The sequence below is a fragment of the Dromaius novaehollandiae genome, chromosome 14, assembly GCF_036370855.1.
Source record: "Dromaius novaehollandiae isolate bDroNov1 chromosome 14, bDroNov1.hap1, whole genome shotgun sequence".
NCBI classification, from domain to species: domain Eukaryota; kingdom Metazoa; phylum Chordata; class Aves; order Casuariiformes; family Dromaiidae; genus Dromaius; species Dromaius novaehollandiae.
In genome coordinates this window covers 20,164,335-20,187,186 of record NC_088111.1, presented here as the reverse complement: position 1 = coordinate 20,187,186, position 22,852 = coordinate 20,164,335, and the positions used below count along the sequence as shown (strand labels likewise).

At 45.1% G+C, this 22,852-nt stretch overlaps 2 protein-coding genes across 6 annotated transcripts in view; one reads left to right on the top strand and one right to left on the bottom strand.

The window, feature by feature from the left end:
• The first annotated feature begins 17 nt into the window (after positions 1 to 17).
• TELO2 (telomere maintenance 2) lies at positions 18 to 22,734 on the top strand. 3 transcript variants are annotated; one of them, XM_026100477.2, is made up of 20 exons: positions 18 to 356; positions 860 to 1,131; positions 1,725 to 1,793; positions 2,362 to 2,509; positions 2,905 to 3,007; positions 4,261 to 4,329; positions 4,979 to 5,120; positions 6,433 to 6,569; positions 7,356 to 7,444; positions 8,702 to 8,812; positions 10,816 to 10,904; positions 11,199 to 11,290; positions 12,332 to 12,448; positions 13,086 to 13,157; positions 13,668 to 13,838; positions 14,756 to 14,847; positions 15,689 to 15,788; positions 16,152 to 16,216; positions 16,874 to 16,989; positions 20,152 to 22,734. In XM_026100477.2, the coding sequence occupies exons 1-20, from the start codon at positions 64 to 66 to the stop codon at positions 20,253 to 20,255; spliced, it is 2,451 nt and encodes an 816-aa protein (XP_025956262.2). In that variant the 5' UTR covers positions 18 to 63; the 3' UTR covers positions 20,256 to 22,734. The 3 variants fall into 3 exon arrangements, with proteins under 3 accessions (XP_025956262.2, XP_064376721.1, XP_064376720.1); XM_064520651.1 differs by lacking the exon at positions 20,152 to 22,734 and adding an exon at positions 17,804 to 20,119 and having other exon boundaries at positions 8,705 to 8,812; XM_064520650.1 differs by lacking the exon at positions 20,152 to 22,734 and adding an exon at positions 17,804 to 20,118.
• The window catches only part of IFT140 (intraflagellar transport 140), an 86,449-nt gene continuing 85,214 nt past the window's right edge, over positions 21,618 to 22,852 (bottom strand). For all 3 annotated transcript variants that reach the window (XM_026100443.2, XM_026100442.2, XM_064520649.1), the window contains exon 30: positions 21,618 to 22,077. In XM_026100443.2, the coding sequence (XP_025956228.2) occupies positions 21,877 to 22,077 (201 nt within the window). In that variant the 3' untranslated portion in view covers positions 21,618 to 21,876. The remainder of the gene's footprint in view (positions 22,078 to 22,852) is intronic.

Genomic DNA, 22,852 nt, shown 5'->3' with positions numbered 1-22,852 from the left:
CACCGGCGCCGGCCCGCAGATTCGCCGCGGCGCGGGGGGAGGCGGCAGCGAATCTGCGGGGCCATGGCGGCGGCGCCGGGCGCGCTGCAGGAGGCGGCGGCGGCGCTGGCGGCCGGCGGGGACGTGGCGGCGGCGCTGGGGGCCGCCCTGGAGGCGGCGGGGGGCGCGGCCGCCCCGGCGGAGGGGGCGCGGGCGCAGTGGGGCGCCTTGCTGCGGCGCCTCGTGGGCAGCCTGCGCCCGGGCTGCCTCGACCCCCTGCCCGCGCCGCAGCGGCGGCGCCTGTGGCGCAGCGTCTTGGCGGAGGCGCCGGCCGCGCTGGGCTTCCCGCTCCTCGTGGAGGCCGTGGCGGCGCCGGGGTGAGTGCGGCGCGGGGGGGCTGCTCCGGGGGGGCGCGGGGGCCTCTGCCGTGTCCCCAGGCGTGACGGGAGGAGCCCCCGCAGGCCGGCGCCTCCCCCGCGTCGCAGAGGGCGCACAAACATGGTGGCGGCGGGCCGAAACGAGGGGTGGGACGGGGGGAGGTTGCGCGTCCGCAGGTAGCTCTGCGCCTGAGGTGCTGCGGGGGCTTCTGTGGATCTCTGCGTTTCCAAACCTCTTTACGGTGCTCACGATTCCCAGAGAAGCCAGGAAACCGCATTCAGTTGTGTTTATCGCGTATCCTGAATTTAGTGACCAGACAAAACTGTGGGGACACAGGTTAAAATCTCTTTAATTTTTAAATGCTCTACATTGCTGTAGCAGTATTGAGGAACGGTGTTGCTCTAGCGGTGAGATAACAGTAGTAATATGGTTGTGCGCACATCTCTTTTCATCGCTTAAAAAGGAACCAGGACTTACTCCACTTCTTTTCTTCGGGTCGCAGCCTTTGCCCGACGACGGTGGTTGAGCTGCTGGAGCAGTTCCTGCAGGAGGGACACCTCTCGGCTCTGCTGTGGGAGGTCTGTCAGCAGCAAGCCCAGGATCGCTCGCTGGAGCTGCAGGAGACCCTGCTCGGCAAGATTGTGTGCTTGCCGGATCACGTGGGCAATAGGCTCCAGGGGAAAAACCCACCGGTGTTCTTCCCGCAGAACTACTTTCCGCTGCTGGGCAGTGCGATTATCCAGGTGCTGCACAAGATCTCTGATTCTCTAAGAGGTGAGAGTGCAGGAGGACTGTGCCATGGTGAGACACTTTTTCTGAAAGAGCATTTTGTGCACGGACCTCCCCTGTTGGTGCTTGAGTTACAGATAAGGGCTGTCACAGGGCTTCACATTCATCCTTGAGGCTGAAGTTCGTTGCGCTTAAAAGCGTAGGACAGCAGGAAGGAGGCAGATGGCCAAGGCTGTTTAAAATCCAGCTGAAAGCTGCAGTCATATGAGTTGTTAAATAGCCTAATTTATTGCCAAAGTCTTGTGGTTATTTGATCTGTGCTGAAATAGTTTGGAAAATTTGAACAATGCTGAATGAGTCAGGGGCTTTGTTACCACTATGTTACAGTAGGATTGAACTACTTCACTCTCCTGTTTCCCCCTGTATATATTATTGGGTGGAATATATCTGTGTTGCAGTGCCTATGTTTTCTGCTTTGAGGCAGGGAATGGAGGGAGGAAGAGATTTTGCTTCAAGAGGGAAAAACTAATCTGGGTTTTCAGGCTTCAGTACTTGCAGATGTGTACACACCTGCCTATGAAGCCCATTTGGAGGATGCTGGTATTGGTTTTGCTAATTTTGTGTCTGTTTTGTTCCAGGTGGCTTGGATTGCTCAATCTCTTTTGTGTCTCATGTTCTGGGGAAGGTGTGCATTCACGGGAGACAGAGTGAGTGCCTTACAATATTATTTTGGGGAGAGGGAAAATCTATAATACTATATTAGTAAGGAAATATGAGTGTGGTCATAGGAAGTGAGAGACTGGCCAGGTAATACTTTGGGTTTCTTGTGAATCAGCCTGTAGATACTGGCTGCTCTTTGCTTTATGAGATTTCTCAACTACATATCTGATAGATGTCGTGCTTTTGTGTCAGCTCATGTGACTGTGCTGTACTTCTCTCAAAAGCTGATGAGAGTATTAGCCTTCTCTCTGTCCTGCCATTTTGGCCATAACTATTAAACGCTCTAGTAGCACTTCTCATCCAGTGGTCTGAAAGGGTTTTGTAAATACCAGCAAAAGTCACTGCCCATATGTAATTACCTTCTCACGCAAGTAGCCTTCAGTCTGGCTTTGCTTCTTAAGCCACAGGTTGCTTCTTCCCACAGGAACAGTTCAGAACTGCAAGCTATTGTGTTTCTCCATCTCTAAGGAGCTTTAAATTTGCAGGCTGACCTTGAGAACAGTTGTACCAGCTCTGTGCAGCTGGAGTATTTACCTCTCTTCTCTTCCACTTCAGAAGAAATCCTGAGCGTTTTGGTGCCCCACCTAACGGAGCTCACCAAGTCGGACTGCATCTGGCAAAGGATATGCTGGCGACTGGTCGAATGTGTGCCAGACCGCTGGATGGAAGCAGTGGTCCTTGGTTTTGTTCAGAGAGCATCGGGGTAAGGACTCTGTTTTCCTCTCTGATCCGGAGCGAAGGCTGGAATTATTTCATGAATGCTTTCGGAGTCAGTTTCTGGAGGATGCTGGCCTGTGTGTGTGTGTGTGTGTAGGCTGTTTCTTACGGTGCTATTTTCTGAGAGACTCTAGAGTTAAAATAGCTGATGGTTCCCCCTCAGGTAGAGCCTGCGCCATTCCTTACAGATCTGGATTCTGCAGTGAAAAAACAAGTTGAAAGTGTTACTAACAATCACTAACTGGCTTGTAACTTCTAGAGCTGTTTTAATAATCCTTAGCTTTTGACTTCATTGCTGCTCCCAGAATTGCGTATGATCAGTGGCAGGATGACGGTAATCACACCAATTCCTAAAGTTTTGCTGTTGACCTGTCTTGCTAGGGCAGATGTCTTGTCTAGATTGCTGGGGAACCTGGTCGTGAAAAACAAGAAAGCTCAGTTTGTGGTGACGCAGAAGCTGCTGCTCTTGCAGTATGGCTACACGGTAAGCACTCTGCATTGAACGGCGATGTGGGAATGCCTGTCTTTCCCAAAGTATTGATGGATTTTTCAGCTGAGCTCCAGCTCTCCAATCGTGAGCAAGATTTAACTCTATTACGAACCTGTCCCCGAGTCTCAGTCTCTCCACTTGTACCTGAGCTCTGTTGCTGTTCACTTGCATCCCCTTGGCTGAACATCAGAGAAGGGGTAAACGGTTGCTTTCAGATCATGGGATTCATATGCTCTCTCTGGGTTGATAGTGATTAGCAGAACTGCTGCCCTTTTTTTCTGGAACCAAATGGGTATTTGCACTTAATTGCAGTATTCTGGGGAGCCAGAGGTGTCTCATTAATTTAGGATCTGAAAGAAGAGACTGAAGAAACTATGACCCACCCTCAGGGATAAGAATTGAGATGAAGAGATGAGACAAGGCCTGAGTTTGATGTGAAATTCTCTTTCCTGATAGCATAAGGGAGAAATGTGAGATAGAAATGAGGCAGGCGACGTGTCCATGTGAGGGAGGCTGAGCCGATAACGATGCAGAGTGCAAGACTTGTGCTCTGGCTTATGCTGGAGAGGATGTTGAGCACTAAGTATGAGGAGAATGAAAGGGACAGTGTCAGCAAATGAACAAAAGTTCTCTGGTTTCGTACCACTCATATATGTCGCAGTGGGAAAGTGTTATTAAAGACTTGCTAGGCACATTAATGCAGCAGAGCCTGTCGATTTGCTGGGAGTTTCACCAGAAAGAACCTTTCTTGGCTTCTGTAGACAGCTCTGAAGCTATGGCCTTTAATAATGTATTTCAGCGCGGTAGCAGAACATGCTCACATGCTAACCTTGGTGGTAGTTTTGTTTTGTTTTGTTTTTTTCCTATGCACCTAAAGTTTGTCATGCAGTGTTAGGAAGTGTTTCATGGCTTGCAGCGTAGGAGGAGTGAGGGATATTCTCATGAGGGATATTCTCATGAGGGATATTCTCTGAGGGATATTCTCTATGTCTGGTCTGCTCCATGTTTGCCTGAAATTGTGCTGGTCTGGTCTCCATGATGTAAACGCTGTACTCCTGTCCTGCTTTTCCTGGTATTTCGTCCACAACTGTATGCACTTCATTTTTTAATTTGCCTAATTTTCTATCTCCGAATGGTGTGATCCAGTCCTTTGGGATGAAAAGATTAACATAGGAAAAATACATATTTGTCCTTGTGGCTGATAACTTTATGCCCAGTTAAAACAGGACCTGTGGTTTTCATTGCAGACTGCAGTGCTACAGAACGTCCTTGGCTACCTGTCACTGGACAGCCTTCGACGTCCCTTATTGATCAAAGTAAGGTTTAGTGATATTTTTAGTGGGGTATCTGATGGAAAAAATTATACTGTGTGACTGTGTGTGTGTGTGTTGTAGAAATTTGGTTCTTCTCTAACTCACCTCTCTTGCTGTTCATGAGAGTGAGGAAAACCTTAGCACACTGAACAATGCAAGGTAAATAGCTTGTGGTGTACAAATTGAAGACTTTCTGCACTGCTCGTGTTCTTTTTTTTTCATGTTTTATTGGGAAATTGTCTTCCGAGCAGCAGAGCTCCAAGTCAGCGGTGTAATGGAACTTGGAGGAACTTTATATCGCTGGAAATCTCCAGCCTTCTGTCCATTTTTTTGGTATTGGTTACAGGTTCAGAAATGATCTGCGAGTACTGGCAGCTATATAGACTTTGGAGAGTGGGCTTAAAAAACACGCTGAACTTAGAGGAGGTTGGTGTGAAGTTCTCAGCTGACCAGACATAGTATCATTTTGGGCCATGAAATACAAAGTCAGCTGGGTTTGCAGGGAGAGTGTAATTGCACCGAGAAATACAAAAACGGACAGACCATCAGAATATACATTGTTTTGAACAAAAGTTAGAGCGTTCCTTCAGAAGGGAAATTGCTTATGTGTGGTAAAGGTGAATTTTGAGCTGACTCAGGTTTTGTGACTCAGGTGCTGCAAGAACTCCTGGAGACCTGGGGCAGCAGCAGTGCGGTGAAACACTCCCCAGCTGAGCAGCAGCAATACATTAGCAAGGCCATTCTCATCTGCCTCTCCCACCTCAAGGAGCCAGAAATAGACAGCTGCAGACAAGGTGAGGTGGTGGAAGGAGCAGGGGGATGTTTGTGTTGAAAAGAAAGTCTGACTGTAAGTAGAAAAACATCTTGTATTGTCTATAGATAAACAAAATTGTTCTGACTTCATCTTGGCAAACAGGGGGGCCTGCTGGCAATCTTTTTCTTTGGTACTGATAGGAGATAACTCCAAGTGCATACATTTAAATTATAAAATTGGAGAACCAAATCTTTGGACTAAGGCTCTCTCACCTAAACAGTGGTTTAGGAAGCAGTAGCTTTTGTCACAGGAAAAATAGGGACAACTCTGAGACACTGGTTAGAGGACTGGTGCGATTTGTGATTTATAGGCTTGCTGGTGGAGCCTAAGTTAGACTCTGAAGGCTTTTTCTTTTTTAAAGTACACCGAGAATAAAAAGCTATTTGGTTAGACTCTGACTGTCCATGTGCATTCCTCTGTGTCATTCTGCTCCCCCCGAGTGGGGAATGCCTTTACAGTTCATAGCATTTTGGGGTCCTGGTCTGAGATTTCAGTTTCTTACTGAATAAAATACAGATAAAAAAAGATAAGATAAAAGAAGATAAAAAAAATTATGTCTAATTTCTAGAGTTGTTTCTGTTACTTCTTTGTGCAGCTTTTTGTTTGTTTCTGGAAGGTTGACTTACAAGAACATCTGTTTCATTCCAGAATTAATTCTTTAGGAGAATAAATAACCTGTTGTTTACTTACAGTACTGTAGTTTTATAATACATTTTCTACCCAACAGCTGCTGGGAGAGGGAAGGAAAAAAAAAAAGCTTTTCCAAGTTGATAGGCTTACTGCTGTTAGAGTGACCTCTCACTGGTAAAGGTGGCTACCATCATTCTCTGTGGGCTGAGAATTACCAGTATTAGCTACCTGTCTGTACATATCTAGCTGGTGAGGGGAATTTCCCCCTCCACAATGGTTGTACTGGTCAAAATTTGCAGGTTTTTTTGTAACACGGTGTTTCACTTCAGAGGTTTCAAAACATTAAAAGTGAACTAAATATTGATCTGACTTACCGCTCTTTCTTTTTCATATTTCAGTGAAAAACTAAATATTCCAAATTTAGAACATGTTTGTAATATTTTGTTGACTTTGTAGCCCTGTGAAGAAGCATGTTGTTATTATACTGGTGCTGAGGAGAAGTATTGCTGTTGCAGAAAAAGTAGTCATGGTTGTGTTCTTAGGCCCTTCCTATCTGCCTACCAATTTTTGAGCAGAGGATAGCTGAAGATGGGCTCTTGGGGAACAGACATAAAGATGAGTGTTTGTTCCTCTCCTGGTTTGATGCACTCTTTGTCTTCTAGAGCTTCTCGCAAGCATGATGGCAGGTGTAAAATGCCACCTGGATAGCAGCCTGCCACAGATACGGCGTCTGGGAATGATTGTGGCAGAGAGTGTTAGTTTGAAGATAAACACGGATGGGCCTGTCCTGAAATTTCAGGTGAGGTCCTAATGAAACTTCTCTCTGGTGTGCAAGGCTTAAGAGGAAATACAGGCTTCAAAACAGATGATTTAGGGTGTTATAGTGAGTGCTAATACTTATTATCTGGGAATAAAGAGAGGCAACAACACTACCAAAAAGAGAGCTAATCTGTTTACAAAACAAAATTATATTAAAAATACATGGGTGCGTGAGAGTGACCCTAGCGTGTAATCTGATGGCAAAGGTTAGGGTAAACTGTTGATAATAAAGGACTGCTAGAGGATGATGAGGACTGCACAAGAGAATTGGAATCTGATCCATGAAAGTTGAGAAGGAACTTCAAACCCAAACCAGTAGTGAATGTTCGGTCCCTGGCGTGGTGGGAACCACCTGCTCTGAGTTGAGATTTCCAAGGCTGACATGGACATTTTAGCTGTGCTATTTCCAGCTGAGTTTATAAGAATTATGTGATTAAAATTTCATTCTTTCCTTAAAAACCTGCATCATCCATCATGTTGCATTGCCATTTATTAAATGTTTTAAAGATTGTAAATAACGTGACCAGGTCTGAACCAGTGCTACTGTTGAGTATTGAAACCTACTACAAAGATTACATAAGGCACAGGTTGCCGTACAGCGTAAATACAATACTTCTGGCAGCCTTGTGATTGAAACAAATGGGATTCGTAGGTGTTCCGCTGCTCATAATTAAGTCTTCATTTTTACATAGCAGAAGGGTCAAATGATGAATGCCTTGCACATTTGCAAACTTACAGTGCAATAACAATTATTCTGAATGTCTAGTATGAAGAAGACAATGAAACGCGAGAGCTGAAGTCCCTTCTGGTGCAGGCTCCACCACGCCATGTCGTCCCCAACCATCCAGATGATGAGTAAGATGCTGCTACTGTTCAATACCCATTCCCTTTTAAGTAGCAAATTTAAAAAAATGTACTGAACAAAAGTGGGCAAGTTTTGTGTTTTTTCCTAGATTATTGGTAGGGTCTCCATCCGCAAAAGATGTGTCGTTTCATTTTTATCTTCTTCGTGCCCCTTGTGATTTTGTTCATGTCTATCCCATCTTCCCACAGTTGTCCATCCCAGACTGAAGAATCCTCATCTATTTAATTGTTCCTCGTACGGAAACTGTTCTTTACCTCTGCTCATTCTTTTTTTTCCTTCTCCATACCATTTTTTCACTTATACACCAGAACTGTATGCAGTATTAAAGGTTTGCATCATATATGTTCTTACAAAGCATTATAGTGCCCTTTATTCTTACTAGGCAGTATAATCATGTTAAATTCATTATTCAAGCGGTAGCATGTATTAAAATTGCTCATTTGACAGCTGTACATACTGAAACCATACTGCAGTTTCTAGGGGTCGTATATGCCCCTGAGTAAAATCAAACAGACCTTTCTGTTCACATCTGGAGAATCTTTCGGAGTTTAGACCATATGCCCCCAGCCCATTCCTCAGTAACAAAAATCTAGCATGTCTAAAGACTAGTTCTGTGGTACTCTTAACTTCCATGGCATCTTCTGAGGCTCTTGAAGCACATCATCAGCAAATGAATGAAGGACTTAATGAAGCTGTCCAGAACTCCAGTGAAATACAGATTTATTACTGGCATTTTAGGAGCCTAATCAGCATAGACAGCTGTTTGGGACAGCAGTTCAGAAGCCAAGAGATGAAAGGACATGCCCAAGGCCACAGAAATAGAGACAGAATTTTTTTTCTCTGCTATCATATTCATCCCATTAAGAAAAGTTAAAGATGCTTCTTCCCCATTCGTCCAGTTTTGTTCATAGCTTTGAATACTGTGCAGACCAGCGTGATCCAGTTACCGCAAATGAGTCTTTCCTTAGTTGTCCTAGACATAAGTTAGCGCAGGTGAAATGCAGCAAATGAGCTGACTTAATTTTTGTCATCACTTGCACTTTCACTATGAGATTCCACTTCTCTTCTCCAATCGGCCCATTCCCCCTCCCAGTACTTTGTCCCTAATGCAGGCCAAGCTCGGTGGGAGATTACAGCAGAAATAAGTGTCTGCTGTTCCGTTTAGGCAGCAAGGTTGGATGGTCTGGGTAATGCCTTGCGAATAAGGGCTGTTACTTCATTGATTTTAATCTTCTTGTTGCTCACAGCAGGAATGAAAGAGCAGATGCTGCACTGCCAGTGGTATTGGAAAGTAATGAGAAGCCACATACAGCAGCCTGTGTGACGCCAGATGAGCAGTTGGACGCTGAGCTTGACAGGTATGTGTCATGGGGTAAGGAACTGGTAGGACATAGAAAATGTTCAGCAGGTTCTTATGAGCGAACTCAGAGAGAAGGGAGCTGTCGGTACCTGCTCACATTGGCAAATCTTGTGCTTTCTGGCCGGAACGAGGGAGCAGACCTTGTTCCGATGAGTGGTATTCAGCAGAGTAGGGGATTGCATATGTGTGTTAGTCAATAATTTGAGTAAAGCCAGCACCATGTACAGCCATTGGATTTATTCCATTTGACTGACTTAGCTACACATTTCCTGATAGAGTGCAGTGGAAATGTGGATGTATTTATCCATTTTATTAGAGGACCTATCATACCTGGTTACAGAACTGTTCTTTCACTTGGCTTCAGAGTAATTCATAGGGCTTCCTAAGGTGACTGTGTGAAGAATCTCTGTTTAGTTTGCCCTTCTTCCTTAGGGCAAGTACTTCAATTTTGGTGTGAAATCAGATCTCTCCTGTCAAACTTTTTCACCATTCTTTCTTGCTCATAAAACTGCTTAGTGCAGATAAGGCTTCACCTGTGGCTTATCTGTCACATTCCTTGCACTCTTTAAAAGAGGCAGCTTGTTCACTGAAACGTGAGCAAATGCTGCATTGGAGGTCATTATTGTACATCGGTCTTCATCTGCAATTTGGACGTGTTAAGCATATAAGGTGAGAGAAGCTCTGTGAGCAATGCCTTTCAGAGTCTGATACAGAACAGGATCTGCAAAGCCTTGACTTTTTAAGTTATGTGTGCGCTTAGGACAAAAGCATCTTTTGGCCAGGACTGTGGTTTAGAAAGGCATTAAGAATTGCCCAGCAAGATCAAACAATCGTGAGGGATCTAGACACCAAAACCTGTTAATGTCAATGTGTGCTATGAATATGGGCCTACGCTGGCACGGTTTTATCATGGGTGATAGTCTGATAGTCTGAGCTGTTGACTGAGCGTGTTGGCTGCGTGCTCCTTGTTGAAAGCAGAACGCCTCGCTGGCAGGCTGTAGGCAGGAGTGTAGACCAGCAGGGTTGTAGGGTGAAAGTGGTCATAGCTCTTAAATGAAAGGATACGTTAAAAAATCCTCCCCCAAAATCCTACTAGATAGCAAATGTTTTGTGTCTAGCATTACTCTGTCATTCATTAACCCCGAGGTAGGTGGCAAAAGGTAGGTGATAGAAAATTAACAAATAATCCTTTCCATAAGGCTACTTGTATCAATTGTTATTTCTGTGTGATTAATTCCCCTGAATTCTTTTCTGAAGCCCTCAGGCACTGTACACAAACTATAAAGAAAGGTCTAGACTCATAAAAGCATTTAGGCTCTTGTCTTGGGCTCAGTTTCCCCTTTAAAATAATGAGCTAAGAGCTGAAATGTCATGTTGACTTTGGAGACTCTTGGCTCTTTATCTTGCTTAATTTTAAGCGTTCGCAGTGCAAGTGTTTTCATCTGAATCTGTCACCGTGGTCTTCTGTGTGGTCAGTGTAAAGGTAGAAGCAGGCCTGGGGCACAGTTCATGTGATCTGTTTTAGTCTGTTTTGGGAAAAAGATGAAACACCTTGAAGTGTTCATTTCGTCCCATTGATTTTAAACGAAGTGTAGACTAACTGACGTAGAGATGTTTACTTCTGTATAGGTGAATTCTGCACCAAATGCCCTTAAACTAAAAAAACAAATAAACAAAAGAACCCGACACCCTTTCCCCCACACCACCCTCCCTTATAGTAGCAGAAGCTAGTATCTTGTTTTCAAGGCACTTGCTTTGATTTGATATTTCATGAGGGAGTTTTTTTTAGTCAGTCCCACATCCACTTATGCTTTATAGCCAGTATTTCCTTTGCTGTCTGAACCCTTGTAGGTTGGGTTTCAGCAGTGCTACTGTATCGTGCAAGAGCAGCAGTGTTAGGAGAGTGTGTGCGCTGCATCTTTCCCTTTTGTATGGCTATCTGGGGAAGGGAGAGTGTCCAGACCCCATAGACTAACTCTTGCCTATATATTTCTTTAACAGTGACGATGACCTCATCCCTTATGACATGTCAGGGGATAAAGAATTAAAGACGACTAAGGCTCCTGTATATATTCGAGACTGTATTGAAGGTATGAAATTTTGGGTTGAGTCTTCATCTGTTTCTTACTATGCTTTTGTGAAAGGGGTCTCCATGTAGGTGGATTTTTTTCTAAGCTGATTGGACAAAACTGTAGAATTTCAGTAATGTGGGCTCAAGTGCTGCACTATAAATTTCGGAGTTTAGTTCCTAATGCCTGTCATGCGCTGGGTTACCGATATCTTCCTATTGTAAGAGAAGAGCTATCGGTGGAGGAAGGTCGGGATATATACCTGAGCTTGACCATTCTGTTAATAGCTTTTGTTTGTCTTTTGATTACCTTTAGTCCTGACGGGATCTGACGATATGGACAAATGGGACGCTACAATCAAGGCTCTTGAGAGCTTGATTCGAAAGAATCCAGCAGCAACACGAGAGGTGAAGCAGTATGGGCTGACGGTTACCAGTGGGCCATAATACAGAGTATCTCCTTTGCCCTTATGGAGAGACTAAACTTGCCAACACAGCAACAGGCCAGGCTGAGGTGCACCTGAATTTAGAGCTTTCAACTTGGAAAGAGAAATAGAAGGGAATATCCTCTTTGGAGATGAGGCTACATAGCACAGAGGAGCAAAGGAGCTGGCAAAGGTGACCAAAGATGCCAGTATGTATGTAAAGGTGCCAGGACGGCATTTGGCAGCTCTTGCACTGAAAATGAAATGTGTGTGCAAGTAGATCCTGCCAGCAGCTTGAGATAGCAGAGGGCATTGGAAGCTGCATGCTATGTGCTGGGCAGAAAAAAACATTAGAAATGCAGTCTACAGAGCAGACGTTAATCCCACAAATGTAGCAACAAGAAAGGGGGAAAAGGTCAAATGGACTTTCCCTGTTTGCTTGTACAAGTCTGTCATCTCCCTAAGGGAGTAGTTAATTGTACTGGTTAAGACGGAGAGCTCAGGTGAGAGGAATTTGGGAAAAGAACAGTGCTGAGATGACTGCTCACCATCAGTTGTTAGCAGATATCCGAAATGGGGATTTATAGTGCCAAAGACACAAGCCTCTGCCCACTGAGCGAGGGAAGGCGTGCAGCCTGGTAACCGATGTGCAATGGGCTGCTGCTTTTGTCCGGCACTGGATGGACTTCTAGGGTGCTACTGTACCTTTGACCATGAGCTGTAGTGACGAATCCTCCTTATCTCATGATGCTAAGATTCATCCAAAAAGCTGTACTGCAACGTGAACGTGGGCAGAGAAATCAGCTTAGGGGGTTGTTCAGTGCTTTGAGAAATCTGTGTTGATGGCGTTTAGCTTAATGTGTATTTTCTCTCTCCTAAGTAATAGACAAACTGTTGCCTGTATTCTGTTCCCTCATTGTCTTTCCCGAAAAAAATAAGAATGGACAGTGGATGCTACTCTGTAAATCCTATGAGAAGGAAAACACCTGCAGTGATTTGCTTCATCTGTCCATGTTTTGAACAGGTTAGTGTGGAGCTGGCAAAAATACTACTGCATCTGGAAGAGAAGACCTGTATTGAAGGCTTTGCAGAGCTCCGTCAGAGAGCCCAAGTAGCTGTTTTAACCACTGATCCAATACCTGTGAGTCCCCCTTACTGCTTGCTTTTTTCCAGCTGAGGCAAAGGCAAGGATTTAAGCAGGTGAAGTCTCTTGCTAGCCGGGTAGAGGCACCTACTGGAATATGTTAGAATAGCTAGTTGATGTCTGACAGCATTTGTGCAAAGATGGGCTATGTACTGAAGAATGACTGAAACAAGGGGAAAGGGAAAAATAGGTCAGAGCTGCAAAGGACTGGAATAACTATGTGGAGACTGCTAGTATGGGTATACCTGCCAAGGCAAATTAGGTGAGCACTTGTTGCACTGAAGGGAGGTTGTTTCCCATACAGGGAAACTGAGGCACAAAAGGTTTCTGTAAGAGAAGACTTGGGTGCTGTTTGTAATTGGCGGCAGTGACAGTTGTTTGGATACCCCTGCATAGGAGGTGCAAAAGAACGGCAAAGTCCAGTTTGTCATTCATGTCCTTTGGTAGAATCGAGAAGTAGAAACCTCTGATTTCCCATACTCACACAACTCTTCTCCTCCCTTCTCTTGGAGGCTTGTCGTTCGCTAACAGGGAGCAGGATTTTTCTTGGAACAGGGTGTTTTTGGAATTGGTGGGAAGGCTGTTCCCAGACTGGGTTTGTGTTCACTGCTCCTTGATTTTTTTTCCTGTACAGGTCGCACAGTACCTGACCTCTCAGTTCTACTCCCTGAACTACAGTCTCCGTCAGCGCATGGACATTCTCGATGTAAGCGCTCTTCCCTTCCCTTTGCGCTTCCCTTGTACTGCCGTTTCCCTGAGATGTAACGGGGAGGAGGCAGAGGCACGGGAAGCTCTCACCTTAGTGTTTGTGCCTGGCATTCCTCTCTTGTTCTTAACCCTGCTACCTTTCAAATATTTAGCAATCTTTGCCCACAGAATGCAGGACATATGGCGGTCTTTTGCCTGGAAGAGGCCACTCTTTCCTAACATGTCATCAGCCTGTTACCTCTTCACCTTCTGAAAGACAGCAGTCTGCCTGACTCCTTCCACACCATTTCACTTCCTGTGCCTAAGCAAGGAGCCGCTGTTCTGTTCCAGGGCCAAGTGCCTGAGTATTTGGCCCAGTACCTCAGAGCCAGCTGATTGTCTGGGGATCAGTTACTCACCCTGTTGCTCTTTGTTCTTAACCTATTGTCCCTTTCTGCCTTGGTGTCAGTTTGGGTGCAGACCCAAACTATTACCCCTTTCTAATAAAACCTCCCTCTTTTTCATCTAGGTACTGGTTCTGGCAGCTCAGGAAATGTCTTATCCCAAAACCCGTGGGAAGAAAAAGAATTCCAGTGCTCAGAAACCCTGTATCCAGCTCCTTCCTGGAAGTGACAGCTCTAAGGACTGGAGAAGGATTGTTGATGAGAGGATCAAAAGCAAGACCCGGAGGTTTGCTAAGGTGAAACCAGAACAGAAACACAGTAATGTAAAAACCTGCCAAAGTAGAGACAGTAGGAGTGACTTTAGGAGTTGCTGTAGTTCTAGCTGAAAAGAGCAAACTACCTGTGAAGTTGGGCCCAATCCAGAGTGTTTGCTGATCAGGAAGCAGGATTTTTCATGAAATGGGGTGCTTCTAGACTTAGTGGGAGGGCTATTCCCACACTGGGTTTGTGTTCACCACTCCTTGCTTTTTTTTGACTATATAACTTAGAACATCCATTCCACTTTAATCTCCTGCGAAATCTTTTCCGGTGGGAAGTATCACTTCCCATAGTCCTCTCCCAGCAGGGAGAGGATAATAAACCTTGAACTCCTTGCCTCGCATTGGGAGATAGTTGTTGCTGTTCTATGCTTGTTCTGAGCACGTTTGGCCGCTGCAGGGAGCTGTGACTGCACCTCATGGACCACAGAGCTGCCTTTTTCAGACTAGCTGTCTCTGGACTGGACTGTAGCCTGAAGCTTCCTTTCTTTTTTGGGGAGATAAATGGATGTCTGTTTCCTAGATCCCAGAACCCCCTTATGGTTCATCCTGAAAGACCTGCTTTCCAGAACTCCTTTATCCCTTGTTCTTCTCCCCATGTTCTTGTTTCTTGTATCTAACCCAGCAGGACTGAGCTGTATTGTACTGAAATGTTTAGAGGTGAGTGTGAGGGGATCTGATGTGGGAAGTGAGGAGACCCATCTAGCCATAGGTGTGGAAGCAACCAGTAGCTATAGGATGCTGGGATGCTGCAAGAAACTTATTTCAGTGATTAAAAAAAAACCCCACACACAAGAAAAAGAAATGGTAGAATTGACAGCGTCCTGTGAAATGGGTTAATACAGAACTGTAGAGTGCTGTATCTTGTTTCTAGACTTCACTTTTCTCTTGGACAGGGTCAGTCTCAAGTGGAACAAGATTCTGGCCCAAATGAGTTCAATTCTGTTGCTGGGCACTTCTTCTTCCCATTGATCCAGAAGTTTGACAGGTGAGTGGGAACTCCTTAGGGTGTGGGCATGACAACTGCCAGGGTGAACTGTTCCGCTTGCCTCAGAGCAGCAGAGTAGAGCCCAGAAGCTGTGCAGTGGTCCTGTGAGACAGCACAGAGCTGATGCCTGGCACGTGAGGAGGGCTTAGGGAGGAGGGTTTTGCGTTGTCTCTCAGACTTACCCTATGAAGTTTTTGAGGGGAGGGAGTATGCAAGACCCTGCAGTAAGTGAATATGCATTACTAAGAATAACCTGTGGGCAGGTTCACAGGAGATGACTTTGGTACTGAACGGTATTTCGGCTAAGCACCCACCTTGGGGAGGGCTCACACTAACCCACAACACAGGCTTTGGTCTTTAACAGAAGTTAACTCTATCTGAAATCTGGGCCTGTCACCCGATTAGGTCCTCGTGACCATGTTATAGCTGGAAGACATCTTCGCTTCTGCAGGACACAGTCTATTGTCTTATGTCTTTGTGTACCTAAGGAAGGATCAATAATAACTGATTCTATAAGAATCAAGATTCTTGTCCTACCAGTCATAATGGTTTGTTTCTAATATGGCCATGAAGCTGGCTTTTGCATGTAGTTCTAAGTAAAGCTAGTTCTACGTAGAATAAGTGAGACCTGCTGTAAGAGTAGAGGATGTTTATTACTATGAGAGCAAAGACAGGAGAAGGCAGCTGTGGCCAGTATTAAACTGGGAATGCCTCTGTTACAATGAGTGTTCTAGGAGTTGAGGCTTGTGTGGGACTTTTTTTCTGCATAAGCACCCTGACCGTTCCAAGTGCACTGATCAGCCTTGCCACCGCTACAGGACTGCGCATCTTGCTCTTACAGGCCTTTGTCAACATTTGATCTACTAGGAGAAGACCACTTTGTGCTTGGAAGACTGGTGCACACGTTAGCAGTCCTGATGTACTTGGCTGTCAATGCTATGGTAAGAAAGGCTACGTGAGCATGCAGATAGCAGGAGTCGCTTCCAGCCTTGGGAATTCAGAGGTACCTTCTGAAATAGCAGTGTGTTCTGGGGCTTGCTACACACAGACTGGGAGCAAGTCTGAGTCCCAAGGGCTGAGAAAAGATGGTCAGAAAAGAGATCTGGGCACTCCTCCTGCTTCTTTGGATAGTTCTTCTATATGTGACACATTGTTTCACTTCACTGTCTTAGTTTCCTCATTTGTAAAATGAGTTAATTGTAACCTTGATGTTCACAACAGTGTATGTCAAGGTCCAGTTCTCTAGGTTAGCGTGAATGTGAAGGTATTCAGTGTTTCCTCTCACAGTTGTCTTTCTTTTACAGACAGTCACCACAATGGGAAAGGCACTGCTGGAGTTTGTATGGGCTCTGCGTTTCCACACAGACTCGTAAGTTGTATCTGTATGGCTTCATTTTTAAAGATTAGCTTTGAGCCAAGTGGCCAACCATGGCTTGTCTTTGTCCAGGAGAAGCATCTAACTGAGCATGTTGATGATTTAATGCATTCTTTGCTCTACTCTCCTCCTGCCTTGTCTTCTCATGACATTGAGCATTTCAAGAGCAAGAACGTATAATGATGTTGTCACTTGAATGTCAGACCAACATACAAATTTAGCTAGTGCCTTCTGTTGTGGAGGGACAGTCATTACCTGTAAAAAGTGTGACAAATTTCTCAATCAACTATCCTGGTGATATTTCAGCTACTTTTACCCAGGGACCTCAGAAAACCCGATAGGTTGAATTCCCACGTTCAACCTTGGAAAGAAATCGAGACATACAGCCAGAATGCTGTAAACATCCAACTTCTGTTCAACCTCAGACTTTTCTAGGTCTCTGAATTAGGGTAGACTCCCTAAACCACAGCTTGGCTGGGGCTGTGTATATGGGCACTGTGCTAGCTAGTGCGTGATTAAACTCTTGATCAGCAGGGGTGTGGCAATAGTGATTATAATCACAAAGAGTGGAACCGGGGTGAGGAATATTAAGTAAATAAAGATAAGAGCAAGAAGCTGCAGGCTTTCATCAGTTCAGTCCTTTTCCAACAGGTATGTGCGCCAGAGTCTCTTGTCCTGTGTCTCCTCCATACTCCTCGGTGTCCCGACTGAACATCTTCTGGAAGACATGACTGAAGAGCTCTTGGAGACTCAATCCTGGTTGGCAGGTAAGAAGGGGAGAGGTACACCCATGTTTTCCTGGTTAGTGCTGCAGTCTGTGTGCAGAATCTCTTCAAAACTCTGATGGTAGCAGTAATGTCCTTGCACTGCCCACCAGAGCCTGCATGATAATCGTGTTTATCACTTCCTTGTAAATCTAGATCAAATGCCAGACTGCACTCTGCTGTAGAGATGTATTGCAGAGGTATCTAAAGAATAAGGTGAGAGCTACCTATGGCATTTTAAAGTCCTCACCTTAAAGAGGGAAGCAGTAGCCAACAAAAAATCCCTAAAAGAAGGATATGCCCTCTTTCTCTGGCTAAGCCTCCAACCACTCGTTTCATGGAGCTGCAGGAGGCAATGTCACATTGCAGATTACACCCAGGCATTGAGTTTGACCAGCAGCAACACGTAAGGCTTTGTATGGCCCTTTTGTAGTATATGCCTAGAGGATGGGAGGAGGAGGAAGAACATAATCCCATCTTCTAGCTTCCTATTGCTGACGGAAAGAGCAACCTATAAAAGAGAGCTAATGATTTAGCTTGTATGGAGGGAAGATGCATTGTGTGCAAAGTGCAGTTTTTGTGGGTTCTGGTAGACTGGAACTACACAAGTCGGTGGCAGAGCATCACAGCGCGCTGGAAGTACGAGAGGAAATAATGCTGTGTGCTTTGTGCCTCCGAAGCCTCTGCTGCAGTCTGAGTGGAGCTTGTGTGACTCCCAGAGCTGACTTCCTTCACCAGGCTTACTCCTGGTGAGCTGGCTTCCCACAGGGAGCAGGCAGGAAGTGACACTGACACAGCCGGCCTCTGATCCCTGCAGGTTTTGGAGCTCTGTGCACTTTAAAAGGAAGAGAGCTGCCCTTTGGGGCCAAAAACTTTTCTTTTCCCATGACATGGTGTGCTCTGAGGAATCTGCCTCTCTCTGCTGTTAGTAAGTAAAGCCTTTCCAGGAATGTTTTAAATGTCTTTTCAGCATGAAGGTCCGTGTAGTCTGTTTTTTAATGAGTTATTTTTGGCAGGAGGACAACTGAGGTAGTAGCATCTTTTTATGCCTGTAGATAGTGTAATAGCCACCTCTCTTCACCTAGTGCTATTGTGTGGAAATTGTGCATTAGATTCTGGTGAGAATGACAACAGGATAAGATCACGGTTGTCTGTGTAGAGCACAGAAGGGGAAATTGTTGTAGGAGCCATTCAGAAAGCTTAGGGAATACAACTCAGCTCCACTTCTAGTCAAATACTATTTAAGTGCAATTTAGAACTTACATATCCTTTTAGAGCCACACCTTGAAATACAGCAGCCTCTTGGGCTCTGCCTTGGCTGTTTGTGGTAAGCTCTTTGGTAAAACACCTATTACATGGAGGTGCTGGGCCCCCCTTGCTGCTCCAACAGGTGAGGTGGGTCACTAGTGACCTGTTTTTGCGATGAATCATGGGTTCAAGCTAGCAGGCTTGCTGCTGCTTCCTGGCTCTTCCAGACAAGGTTTGCAAGAAGAGGTGATGTGTATTAGATCTGCTGCTGTAGCTAGCAAAAGCGACAAGCTATCAAACATGCAAGCTTTACAGAATGTGTAACTGCCAAGAGAATTCACCACGTCTCCTGCTAAAGCAGAAACAGGGGCGATGAGCTAGCAAATGTTATCTGTGAAGCATTCACCAGACATCTACAGTTCCATTTTAGTTTGTCACTGTATCACAGCCTGCACAGGTTGCTGTAGTTCCTAGCAGGACTATAGATGACTGTTTCTGCTCCTCAGACTTTGGGCTGGAACCAGAACTGCTCACCACACTGTAAACACTTTCTATGTCAGCTGCTGTCTTGGCACTATCTAGTTAGCGGGTGCTTTGGGACATTTCAGTGGAAGAGAGAGGGGGGAGAGAGAGAGAGAGAAAGGCTAAGAGCTACCTCATGCTTGTCTATCGTTACCCTTAATACTATGCTTGGACCTACTTACTGTTCAGTAGCTTAATCTTTCTCAGGGTGTGGTGGGAGAGAATACCTAAGCATTTCTAGGAACCAATTCCTTTAATTCCTCAGCAGCTGCCTTTGAGGGAACTTCCCACCCCTTGCACATACTGGAGAGCTGTGTCATAGGTAGGTTTGTTTTATGTGAGGAGCTGAGTGAACTGTAGTGCCCTGTGCCTCCCTTTCAGCGGAGCCAATTCAAGGTCCATGCTGCTGCAATTAGAAACGGTGCCTAGCTCAGGCCGTAAGCGTGTGCGTTTGTACTAACCTGTCTTGTAGCCTCCCCCTCTTCTGCTTTCTGTAGAGGGAGTATGGAAACGCCACAGCGAAGCGCTCGCTGCGTTTATAAATAGCCCTACTCCATCTGAATGAGTCATGTGTTTGGGCTGACAGTGCTGGGCTCTGAGCACACTGCTTGTGCGTACAGGATATCCTTGCACAGGCTCTCTGCTCTTCCAGGCTCCCCGTGCTCCGACATCCTGAGTGCATCCTGGTTTTTACTTTACAGGCCCATTAAGGGCCCCTGAAATAACAGCTGCTGGAGCAGCTTCATGCCTAGCATAAGGCAAAAAGCCTTCCCTTACGTGCTGCATAAAGTGGGAAAGAACTGCTAGTTTCTCAGAAGACTAAATCTGTAAGAAAGAATTGATAACGTGTTGAAACTCAGGGACTGCCTCATTCTTTCCTCTGTTTAAAGACCACTGGTGTCAGAAGGGAACAACACTGAGCACTTGTTTATATTGCAGGAATCAGCAGAGTGGAGACAGACTTCTGAGCACGTGGGTTTCTAATTGCAAACGGCATTTGTGCTAGTAGATCAGCCATAGAGCGGTTATACAGCTCTCAAGTACACAAGCCTAAGCTTTGGCATGGCAGTTTTCAACTGAATGCAAGGTTAGACAGTCCCTGCAAGTGTGGCAACCCACAGACTACTTGCCTCTGCCACAAGAATAAAATGAGCATTACTATATGTGACCATCACAGCTTACCTAAACTCATATAGCTCAGGCCATCTTCCAGATTGTGCATCCTTTCCTTCAGGTCCAAAACATTCCTGCAAGTGCTGAGGTCCAGCTGCGGCTTAGTTCTTTTTGCTGTTGCTTTTAGTACTGTTTTGTGATGGTCAGTGAAACGGTACAAAAGTGTTAGACGAAGAGCAGTTTTTGCCATCTTCCAAATAACAGTGTCTTCCTCTTTTACAGATGTGGTAGAGAAAGACCCGGATGGGGACTGCAGGAGGCTGGCCTTGCAGAACTTGCTGCTAATGGAGAACCTGAAAAAGAAACTTGAAACTGTCCCTTCCTAGTTGAAGGGTAAAAGAAATGACCTCTACCTCATACTCTTGCCAGCTGGATGCTTGTAGGCACTGCTGGGGCCTCTTCAACAGTCACCTGGCTGGACAAGAGGAAGAAGGGGGAAGGGTGCAGAGCTGGAAGCCAGAGAACCTGACTTGACATCTGGACTTTGTAGTGGAGGCCAATTTAGTGAGCTATTGCTATCCGGTACGGAGTGTACAGATGCAGGAAGGTAGGCTAGCGCTGCCATCCTCTCCACACCTCCCCCAGCCCCCACCCCCCGCTATTTATAACCTTGGCAGGTTTGAGTGCTCTGCTAAAAATACAGAGAAGATCTCATAGCAGATTTCTTGTCAGAAAAACAGGAGGGCTGGAACCAGCCACTTACCTCCGGGGGGGGGGGGGGGGGGGCTACGTTTATGGTATGCCCATAACAAAGGCTCCTGTGTCTTCTAGCAATGCAGCATTTGGCAGAATATTTACTGGTCTGTTGTTCGAAGGGGTGGCGTGTTATCGGGAATGATACCACGGATGAGACAGATGCACTGAATAGCTACAGTGCAGTTTTGAAAATGTGCCAAACCTTAAAGGAGACAATTTCTAGAGCTGTACTGCATTTAGGAGGGAACAGAGCAGAAATTTTCTCTTTGAAAATCTTAGTACCAAAAGAAGTTTCTGTTAAAGGGTAACTAATGGCCAGATTCTGGTCTTAAAATCTCCCTCCAGAAAGCACAGAATTGAAATAACATCATAGTCACCCCAAGTTTTGAAGCAAGTCACAAAACAGGCCAAAAAAAAAAAAAAAAAAATCACTCTGGGTCTAAGCAGAAGAGATGGTTAGCACAAAATGCATGTGCATGGGTCTTTGGAAATACAGTTTCTTTCATGTGACAGGATAACACTTTCAGGAGAACAGGCTTAAACCAACCAAGATTTTGCTCAGCTTCATGTTGGGCCCATTTAGGGCTAGTCCTGCTTGTGCCAGGGAAGAAACTTTCATCCTAAAATATGACTAGTATGGAGCAGCCTGGCATAACTGTGATGTTTGGAAAAGAAGCTTCACAGCGAGTAATTTTAAGCAAATAATGTGGAGGTTCTAGATGACCCTTTGATATTCAAATACAAAAGCTTTGGGATGGGGAAGTCTTTCTTCCTCCTGCAGTAAGGGAGTAGTTTGACTTTTACCCAAGCTTGTACTCAAATGGCACAGAGACTGTTTTCAGAAGCTGACTTCTAAGGAAAGACAAAGATGTTAGCACATTAGCAGATCAAAGTTGTACTAAAAAATTTTGTCAGCTCAGGAGTTTCCACTTCAGTTACCGACCTCTTCTCTATACTCAGACCAGGCCTGAAGTTACAATGCAGAGTTTTCATTCTTTTTCTTTTTTCCTCAAATTTATTAAAATACTAAAAACAGCTTCAAAACAGGATATATACATGTGAGTTTTTGTATTTAGTGTTTGAAATAGTATCTAATTGCTGCTGAACAATCGAGCAGAAAAAATAAATATCTTGGGAAGAACCAAAAGCCTGCTGCAGCAGTGAGTTGATTGATGTGTGACCCCTAATGAGGACAGAAGATAGGACCTGGCGTTAAAGTCAGTTTTGCCTTGGTTAAGTGTAAGTAAGTTGTCAGGGGTCCTCCAGTTCATCAGCCACTTCTTCCACCTCCCTGTTCTCCATACTGCTGTGCCGAATTTGCTCTGGAACCAGGTTTCGGCTTAAGGGAATGCCTACTCCTCGGTGAACTGCCTCAATGGTCTGCCGAGTCACATAGTAGGTCAGGTTCACACCTGGAATTCTTTTCCGCAGCTCTTCCAGATACCGGTAAGCCTAAAGTAATGCACAGAGATCACTGTTACAGAGAGTGTAATCTTTACACCAGTTCCAGCAAAAGGATGAAAAGCAGCCACCATGGATGACTTGAGTTCAGTGGCGGAAGGGAGCTAATGCTTAGCCAGGAGGCATAGCCATTGCTAACAAAATGACCTTTCTTAATGATGTGTGTCAATTCTAGCTTTTTCATTTCATTTTCATTCAAAAAGAAAGGGGGGCTTGAGTGCTAGTTTTCCATTCTCCTGATAGCTGAAGCATCATCACATATTACACGTGATACATATCACATAAAGCAACACACATTACGAGTAAGGTTAATCAGCACAGTTGGAGAAGCTAATGCTTCACATCAGCCAGTTTCATAATAGCGGCAGGTTACGTTTTAGTCCAAACCCTTTGTGCGTGGCACTTCCTGCTCTGAAGAAGTGACTCACCATTTCCTCAAGTGATTGCAATTTTATAATTCTTTTTTTCTTCTTTGGCCAGGTGGCAAATGAAGTACAGTGTAATTGCTGAGAAATGCACCCAGGCCCCTGTGTTCTTGTCTCTATTAATAGGAAATGTTTAAGAAGCCACCACTGTTTGTTATGCTGCATGTCCTCTGAGCTTTCTTTAACCTTCAATGCCATGAAAATAAAGATACACTAATTTAGAGATATGTCCTTAAGTATACCTTACCCTGCCAGGTAGTCTAGCTCTTGTAGGTTTCTCTACCTTGTCATGATGAACACGCTATGCCAAGCCGCACTGATATATATAAAGTACAGGCCCT